The sequence below is a fragment of the Tursiops truncatus genome, chromosome 6 (assembly GCF_011762595.2).
Source record: "Tursiops truncatus isolate mTurTru1 chromosome 6, mTurTru1.mat.Y, whole genome shotgun sequence".
Lineage (NCBI taxonomy): Eukaryota > Metazoa > Chordata > Mammalia > Artiodactyla > Delphinidae > Tursiops > Tursiops truncatus.
This window is the reverse complement of record NC_047039.1, coordinates 79,246,155-79,255,816: the sequence shown is the minus strand read 5'-3', so window position 1 is coordinate 79,255,816 and position 9,662 is coordinate 79,246,155. Positions and strand designations below refer to the sequence as shown.

The following is a 9,662-nucleotide window of genomic DNA, read 5'->3' as shown; positions in this document are numbered from 1 at the left end:
AGTGGTTGAGAGTCCGCCTGCCGATGCAGGGAACACGGGTTCGTGCCCCAGTCCGGGAAGATCCCACATGCCGCAGAACGGCTGGGCCATGGCCGCTGAGCCTGTGCGCCCGGAGCCTGTGCTCCACAACGGGAGAGGCCACAACAGTGAGAGGGCCACGTACCGCAAAAAAAAAAAAAAAAAATCACTAAAAAATTAGAACCCTAATACATTGTAGGTGGGAATGTAAAATGATGCAGCTCCTCTGGGAAACAGTCTGGCAGTTCCTCAAATGGTTAAACATAGAGTTAAAATTTGATCTAAAAATTCTATTCCCATGTATATACCCAAGAGAAATGAAAACATATGTGAACACAAAACCTTGTACACAAATGTTCATAGAGCACTATTCTTATAGCCAAGAAGTGGAAACAACCCAAATGTCCATCAACTAACTGATAAACGGATACATAAAATGTGGTATAACCTCACAATGGAATAGTATTCAGCCGTAAGAAGGAATGAAGTACTGGCACATGCCACGACATGGATGACCCTTGAAAACCTTATGCTAAGTGAGAGCTAGAAAAAAGGTCGTATTTTATATGAAATGTTTAGAATAGGCTAATCCATAGAGACAGAAAGTAGCTTAGTGGTTGCCAGGGGCTGGGAAAATGAGGGGGTTGGAGTGTTACAGGTAACGGGTACAAGGTTTCTTTTTGGAGCAATGAAAATGTTCTAAAATTGATTGTGGCAATGATTGTACAACTCTGTGAATATATAAAAGCCATTGAATTCTACACTTTAAATGAGTGAATTGTAGTATGTGAATTACACCTCAATAAAGCTTTTAAAAATATGTCATCGTACCATTGTGCTATTTAACATTTCTGAAAAACCCAACTTGGACCAAAATACCCCAGTTTCTAACACCAGATTTCACACCTTAGCAGAAACACTGCCTAGAAAAGCCAGAAAAATACAATAAACCCTTCTTTGGATATTGGTGTCTTGATGAAAGGAGTCTTTGCCGACACTTCACTGACACCAGTTTATACCCTTATGTGGCATCCGGGGAAGTGCATCCTGGGAAGATTTGGGATGGTTAAAGTTTGCTCTGTGTGTGTGTATGTAAAATGTTTGACAGATAATTTTGAAAGGGAAGATGGGAAAAGGGAGCTAGAATGAAATCTCCACCACAGGTGTATTCTCAGATCAATTTTAGGAAAAAGTTGAGGATCTGGAAACTGATTCCCTTAAAACTATGAATGTCTGAATTTCCCTTGGAAAGACTTCATGTACCCCAGTTTGAAGACCTGGATTGCAGTACAAAAGTCATGTCTTTCAAGACCATAATCTCTGCTATGAATTGCTAAAGTTCCCCTAGCAACAAAAGAATTGGACTCTGATTCCTACATTCAGCTGTGTCAGCCTCCTCAAGGTGATAAACCCGGATGCTTCAGCCTCATGGTCTAATTTTAACGTGGGAAGGAGGAAGGAAAGGCCACATTGGTTAATATATCAAATTATAATCCCACTATGCTAAACATCTCCCATTTTAGCAAGCACTCTAGTGATTCTGCTGCAGATGGGAGTGCCCAATACTGTCCAGTACTGCAAGGAAAAGAAAGAATGCTGAGAAAAAGACAGAGGACAGTGTCATCAGGAGACAGTTTGGTGGCATGGTGGGAACAGAAGCCAGACTGAGTGGGTTAGAGATTGGTCTGGAGCCAGAGAGCAGAAGCAACATTTAGGAAGCTCAGCTGAGGAGAGATATGCACAGATAGCAAGAGGCGGACCTCAGAACTGAGGAGGGTTTGTTTTCAGAGAAGGAGAACCTTGGTAGGAGAACCTTTATGGGATGAAGAGAAGACATCAGGAAGGGGATGTGGAGAGAGATGGGCACTGGGGAGCCTGAAAAGTTGTTAGGTCACAGAATGGAGAGACAGGGAGGGGGGCTTCCCTGGTGGCGTAGTGGTATAAGAATCCGCCTGTCAGTGCAGGGGACATGGGTTCGAGCCCTGGTCTGGGAAGATCCCACATGCCACGGAGCAACTAAGCCCGTGCGCCACAACTACTGAGCCCGTCCACAACTACTGAGCCCATGAGCCACAACTACTGAAGCCCGCGTGCCTAGAGCCCGTGCTCCGCAACAAGAGAAGCCACCGCAATGAGAAGCCCGCGCACCACAACAAGAGTAGTCCCTGCTCACCGCAACTAGAGAAAGCCCGCGCGCAGCAACGAAGACCCAACGCAGCCAAAAATAAATAAATAAAAATTAAAATAAATAAATTTATTTTAAAAAAAAGAGAGACAGGGAGGGGTCAGCTTTGAATCATGGAAGGACACCTCTTCCTCTGAGGTGCAGAAAAGAAGCAGAAGCTCTGGGGGATAACGGATTGTTTATGGTGCTAGGTAACTTGACCTCTATTTCTTTGGAGTTCTGGTGGCAGAACGAGAGGTAAGTGGCTGAGAAGAAAGAGAAAGGAAGGGCCGGGCCCCAGGACACCAGAGAAGGTTGGAGAATCAGCACTAGGGAATGGCATCTGGTGTCATAAGAGGTGACTCTGAGGTCAGCCAAGCCTGCTGGGGTGCTGACGGGGCAGCTGGGCTTAGCTGCGTGGGTCTCTAAGACCCTGTTCTTCCAGCTGGGGGACGCAATGAAGTGAGCAGAGGCGGGGGCTGCCCAGGATTGGAGAAGTGAGAAACGTGGGAGAAGTTCCAGGGGAGAGCGTGTCAGCTGTGACGTCCAAGGTCCTGGCCTGCAAGGAGGAAAGTAAGACTTGGGCAGAGGGGTAGGCTTTGAAGAGGGAGGCCGCCTGTCAGCGAAGTCAGGAAGATGCTTCGAGGCAGGTGGAGTAGGACTGAGTGGGAAAAGGCAGGGGATGGAGCAGATTTGAACCATGAGGATATGTAAAGTATCCTGCCCTGTATAATACACTAGCTTTGTGGGGCTTTATGTATGTAGTGAGTCCAAAATGAGCCATGCTGTAAGTGTAATACACACTGGCACAGGGACCTGCACAGAGAGGCCTCAGTGACTGATGTGTGTGTGTGTGTTTGTGTGTGTGTGTGAACTGATGAGTGGACAAGTAAATTCATGAATGAACGAGTGAATGGGTGAATGAGGATTATATATAGTGTTCGAGGACGTCCATCGTTGAGTCAGTTTCTTCTAAATGGTTGAGGATTATACGCAAGTACACGAATGAAAGGTAAGAGGGAGTTAGAATTGAGGAGAGCTCACTAAGACTTTGAGGTAGGGAGTCTCAAAGAACATTTTATGGAACCTAACTTAATATAAAGACCCAAGAACCTAGACCCTTGCCTCACTCCTCTTTTTTTTTCTTTTTAAAAAGTACTCCCACAGCACTTTAATATATGCCAGGGACTGTCCTAGGCATTTTGCACATCACATCACCCTGTTAGGGAGGCGCTCTTATTGTCCCCCTTTTACAGATAAGGGAACTAAGGCACAGAGATGTCAATAGCTTTCCCAGGATTACCCAGTAAGTGATGGAACTGGTATTTGAACCAGGCCATCTGTCCCCAGTGTCCAGACCCCTAACTGCTACACCATCCTGTCTCTCATCCCGTCACCTTATTGCCAATCTTCTCTCCAACAGAGATGCAGTTTCCTTTTTCTCTCGCATTACTCACCTCTCTTCCACCCCCCAGCTCCTCAGAACTTGTATTCCTGGAGAAAGTTCCCAATGAACCTTGTTTACTGGAAACAATTGTAAGTAAACCCCCAACTTTCCCACAAATGAGACACAAACACACCATAGCTGCGTGGCCAAACACAACAGCCAAGTAACCCTGCCTCCCCTCCCATCCCAACCCCACTCCCTTTGCCTGCATCCCTGAGCCTGGCTCACACTGCCTTCCCTCTCCCCAGTCCGGGAGGCTCCTCTCCCAGACCTGAGATTGGCCCTCCCCTGCCTTCCTAGGCAGACTCAAGGGAAATGAGTGTTGGAGGAGTCTGAGGCTTCACAACTCTAAGTAAATGCTTTAACTGTCAGTCTAGCAGATGCCCGCAAGGTGACTACAGGGGTATAGAATAGGGGGCCTTCCAGACATCACCTTGGCCAGTGCCTGGGAGATGCCTCAATCTCACCCACCAGGGATTCCCTTCCAGTCTCTGCTTGGATCTCTCCAGTGACGGAGTAGCCCTGAATTTCTACCTATTGGGAGCCACTACCCAGGAGATGCCTTGATCCCACACATCAGGGACTCTTCCAGCCTCAGCTTGGATCCCTCCAGTGACAGAGTGGCCGTGAATTTCCCCCCACTGGGGGTAGCTGTAGCCCAGCATCTCCACCTTTAGGGCCAAACAAAGACTAAGAAGGAACCAACAGGCCATCTTCTTCTCTTTCTCGCTCTCATTAAATTGTGAATAATAATGCATTTACTTATTCTCCCACTTAAAAAGCCATTTAAATCCTTTGAAGAATCTTGCAAGGTAGCTTGGCTAGACAGCAGGCAGGACAGTCCAGGGCCTCTGGTGGGGGGGCCAGGGTCTTCCACTCACCTGCGTTTTGGTCCAGCATGTAGGCGTTTGGACTGATGGTGTAGTCCTTTGTCTGGACATCACTGGCTGTGGTGACACCTCCACATACAAACACCTTGTTGTCTCCAATGGAGCATATAGCATGGGACACATCCAAGGGGCAGTTGTTGGGCAAGAGAGGCACTAAGGTAGTTGTCTTGTTGGCCTTTATCTTCTGCAGGTTGATTTCCACACTCTGCCGGTGGCTGTACACGCAGAGGATGTTGTCCTGATGAAAAGAGAGCAGGGGCCGGTGGTTGAACTCAATGGGGAAGGTGATACACTGGACCACGTCCCCAGAGTTGGTGTCAAAGCAGTCCACCACCCCGACCCGGGAGATGTAGCCCTTAACCAAGCACCGCCCAGTGACAATGTACAGGTTCCGGTCACCCTTGGTGATCACGGCTGTGCCGTCCATAGGGATGCTCATCTTCCCTGCCAGGTACCAGGCCTCCTTGCGCTCATCATAGCGATAGATGTTAGAGACATACCTCCTTGGGGCAATGCTCCCACCCACTGAGTACACTGTCCCCCCGCAGGTCACCATGGTGTGGAAGACAAGCCCAATTGGCAGGTCGGGCAACTTGGTCCAGGAGTTGTCATCCATGTCATACCGCCAAGCCGTCTTCAGCCCTGAAATCTGCTCAGTGGTACCACCAGAGATGTAGATGTAGCGACCAGCAGAGGTGGCACTAAGTGCTGCTGCCCGATAGGGCATTTCTGAGAGCTTCAACCACAGGTTCTCCTGAATGATATAAGCAAACACTCCATCGTTGAACTTGCCGTGGGCCTTTTGGCCACCTAGGATGACCACCGAATCAAGCAGGGCCCCTTTCCGCTGGTAGCTCAGCAGGCTGGTTGGCCTCTCCTGCCTGCGGTCCACAAGGACACTCTCAATCAGGGTTGCGTGGGCTGAGCTGTCCTCCATGCCCGTCAGCTTGTTGCTGGCAGACATCAGCGTCTTGTTGGAGACAGCATTAAGATTGATGTAATTGAAGAACTTCTTGAAATACTTCTCCCGCTCATCCTTCTGGAAGTATACCCAATTGATGAGTGCATTGAGAGCCTGGTCCTCATTGAGCACATGCAAGTTTTCATCTCGGAGCAGGCGGCTGAAGATGACAGGTGGACAGCGCATGAACTGCATGGAGGCCTCAGGACTGGCCCAGTAGTGGAAGTTGTCACGAATGCCAGAGTAGGCCAAGTCTGATATCTCTTTGAGCTCAAAAAACTCAGCCAAGAAGAGGTAGCGCAAGCAGTTGGCACGGCGGATGGACTTAATCAGGAAGTCACTGCAGTGAATTCGAAGGCGTGGTGTGTTGAAATACTGGGCCCCACGAAGCAGCTCCTCCACATTCTTCTCTGAGATTACCACCCTTCCGCTGTAGAAGTAGTCCAGGAGCTGGTCCACCGTGGTCGGACTCAGGTAGTTGGGGTCAATGGTGATAAAGAGCTCATCAGTGGTCTTCATGTCGTGGTTGGAGATGAGACTCTTCACCAGTGGAGAGACCGCGGCCAGCACGTTGCGATGTGCAAAGAAGACATGGTGGTCCACAGTCAGGGCCATGTCCCAGTACTCTTTGCGCTTTCTCTGTTTGTTCAGGTTCTGAAGCACGAAGCTATTGTAGTTTTTCTCGGTGAACTCCAATTTCATGGCGCCTCTTGCTGGCTGAGGCAGAAGATCTGCAGCAGGTACTGGAGAACAGACTTTCTCAGGCCTTTGGGATTCAGACTGATGGTTGTTTGCAGAGCAGTTGATCAGGGAGGAGTGGGGGTGGGAGAGAGGATGATGTCACAGAGTGGATGAGGTCATCACAATGCAGGGCCCCCAGAGGCCTTTCTCAGAGGCACAGGGCTTTTCTCCCCTCTGATGGCCCTGAGCTGCCAAGGCCAGATGCCCTGCGAGGGCCTAGTGTCAGGGCCGAGAACTCAGGAGGAAACTCAGAGATGGGTCACAACTCCCACCTGGGACCTTCAACCTCAGTTCAGGGCTGCTTCCGGAATGTCAGAGCCAGTTTGGGCAGGGATGGTGTGGAGAGGGTTAGGAAGGCCGGGGGTGGGGGGGAAGGAAAGGGATTATTAGATCATCTAGAAGGATGTACATTGTACAGGAGGGAAACTGAGGCCCAGAGAAGAGAAGGGACTTGCCCAAGATCACATAGCCAGTTGGAAGCAGAGCAGGGCCTGGAACCCAGGCCTTCTATAATGTAGGATTTTTCCCACCCTTCCAGGATGCTCAGCTTTCCTCTGTCTCTGATTCTCAAGCCCCAAAGCACATTCCTCTGCCAGGGCTCCTGGATATCAGAGAAGAAAAGCTCTGTCCTTTGGCTTCTGACCTTTGTGGTTACAGATACCATTCTTTATAAAATAGAGGGAGAGGCAGAGGCCACTCTCAGGAGCAGGGACACAGGAGTAAGCTGCATACTGGGGGGGCCTTCAAAGCCCTGATTATTTCAGTTCCACCGAAAACTGAGACATTCTCTCCACATTTCCAAGTCTCTAGCTTGTAAAATATTGGGGGTTGTGATGGGTCTGCTCTCTCCATCAAGTGTGGACTTCTCTCTAAACCTCAGTTTCCTCCTCTGTGAGATGGGAATAATAATAGTACCCGCTTCAAAGACTAATAAGAGGGCTTCCCTGGTGGCGCAGTGGTTGAGGGTCCGTCTGCCAGTGCAGGGAACACGGGTTCGAGCCCTGGTCCGGGAGGATCCCACATGCCGCGGAGCAACGAAGCCCGTGCGCCACAACTATTGAGCCTGAGCACCCTAGATCCCGTGCTGCGCAACAAGAGAAGCCACGGCGATAAGAAGCCCGCGCACCGCAACAAAAAGTAGCCCCCCCCCCCCCCCCCCCCCCCCGCTCACCACAACTAGAGAAAGCCCGCGCACAGCAACGAAAACCCAACGCAGCCAAAAATAAATAAGTTAATTAATTTTAAAAAAAGATTAATACGAGTTTACAAGAGAAAAGGACTAGAAGTGTTAAGCACAGTGTTTGCCTCGTAACAAACCTTCAATAGTTGCTAGCCGCCATTACTTTAATATTACACCAGTTCGCCAAACTCTGGCGTCCCTGGCTGGCTGCTCCCTTCGAAAACCCTTGTGGTGGTTCCCAGTTTGCAGTGGTTGGGAAGTCTGCAATCCCCATCCCCTCCGGCCGGGCTCCATGCGCTCCCTCGGCCACGCGGTGACGCTAGAGGGTCATCTCCCGCCTGGGAGCGGCGCACCGCCCCCACCCCCTCCTCCCTGTAGCCGGGCCTCCTACAATCAACACAAAACGCAACTGTGCCCATTTTCCAGAAGGGGGCATCGAGCCCCAGACTGCGGGCGCAGGGCCGGGCGGCCAGAGAGGAGCCATCCAGACCGGGCGTCCCCCTCGGCGCCCCGCGGGGTGGGGTGCTCGCGGGCTCGGCCAGCTCTCACGTCCACTGCACTCCCCGCCTCCGAGCGGGCGTGGGTCCCTCGGGGTTCCCGAGGCGCGGCTGTACCCAGGAGGGGATAAGGACCAGTCGGAGCCTCCCACGGAGGAGGGCCGGCTCCTGCGGGCCCCACCCGGACCAGCCTTTGGGGGCCCCCAGGAAGGGGCTCAACACGCAGACCCTGGCGGCCTTGGCGTGGTCGTGCAGAGAGGACCTGGCCTCGGGCCGCGTCCTTGATCTCCTCCAACCTGGGCCCTGAGCCCCAGTCCTGACCCTCAGGCCGTCCTTAGCGTCCCTGCTAGGAAAACTGCCATTGCAGCCTGGGGAATGTGAGCCTGCCAGGTCTTTCCCTCCCTGGTGTAGTCAAGTTCTCCTTATCATTCACTGTCTCCCCCTCATCCTTTCATTCCAGACCTGGCTTTTTCTTAATTCGAAAATTATTTTAAAGTACCTACCTTTTAATGCTGAATTTGTTCACCTTGATGTCTTCAGGGTTAGAGGCACTCAGTCTCTGGAGATATGTGTCTGCACAGGACTAAGACTTTCTGTTTTCCCCAAAGGAACAAAGCTTGGCTTTCAGCCCCTCCACAGACTAGCTGTGTGGCTGAGGTGAGTTCCACCTGGTCCGTTCTCTCCCTGTGAAGATAATTGAGCTTTAATTGCTTCTCCAGCTCTGATCTCTGGAGAGGGGCAGCGAGAGGCAGCGGTGACTCAGGCAGAGGAGGATGAGGTCTCTTGGTGCTGCTGTCAGACCCTTGTCACTCCCATTGGCTTCCAGGCCTGCCCACCCAGGGTCAGGCCCTGGTGCTTCACCACTCCTTTGTCCGCACACCCACTTTGGTGGAGGAGGTGGCCATGCCCCTCTGTTTTTGTTTCAGGTCCCAGAACACCATGGAGGGAAGGTCTTTCATCAGATGCTTCCTTCCAGTTAAGAAAGTTGGGCTTATGGGCTGTCATGGAGACCTGAGAGCATCCAGTAGACTTAACTCCATGTGCCAGACCTTGTACAGATGGACAAACTGGGGACCAGAGGGGGGAAGGGGCTCATCCAACTCAGTTCGCAGAGCTAGGGCTGGGAGCCAGGGTTCCCAGCTCCTTCCTCTGCCCTCTGGCTGCAAAGGAGAGCCGGCAATCTGGCTTGTCTTCTTCTCCTGTTGAACTTGTGGGAGTTGCCATCTTTAAGAAATCCATTAAAGAAGTTAGATTTGTGCCCACCCGCTCAGCCAGCTTTGTTGTCTGGCTTGTCTTCAGCCTGGAAATCTCCCCTGGTCAGCTTGTTCCTTACTCCAGCCAACTGAGGAAACAGACTCCAGCCTAAAGAGGCTGGCAGCCTGCCAGTGTCCACCACCTCGTTATGTATGTGTGTATTGGGTAGAGTGTGTCCCTAGGAGCCCCAGGAAATTCAATGACTGGTCATTAAGTTTGTGTTGTTCGTGGTAGCTGCCCAGGTGTGGCCAGAATAAGACCTCATCTCAAGGCCCTCAGCTGGGTCTCTTTACTCCATCCATCCTCAGCTTCCTGCCCAGCTCAGCATTTTCTGTTCACGGAAACTCCCTAAGGGAGGGGACTCTAATATTCTAATCTTCTGGGGACCATCAGCTGATATATCAACTTGTTGGGAAGCCCTGAAGAAAATGAAGGGTATGTTTTAAAGATACAGATTTGGCCTGGAACTAGAAAGGTCAAGAAGAGTCTTTCCATATTTCCACCTGTTTT

At 50.9% G+C, this 9,662-nt stretch overlaps 1 protein-coding gene across 1 annotated transcript; it reads right to left on the bottom strand.

Annotated features, from left to right (window-relative positions):
* Positions 1-3,840: 3,840 nt before the first annotated feature.
* CCIN (calicin) lies at positions 3,841-7,345 on the bottom strand. The gene has a single exon (XM_004320709.4). It carries the CDS (start codon positions 6,180-6,182, stop codon positions 4,416-4,418), a length of 1,767 nt encoding a protein of 588 aa, XP_004320757.1. The 5' UTR covers positions 6,183-7,345; the 3' UTR covers positions 3,841-4,415.
* Positions 7,346-9,662: the final 2,317 nt, after the last annotated feature.

What these genes read in the sequence shown, in the direction of transcription:
- CCIN (XM_004320709.4), bottom strand. Translation starts at nt 6,182, where the DNA reads ATGAAATTGGAGTTCACCGAGAAAAACTACAATAGCTTCGTGCTTCAG.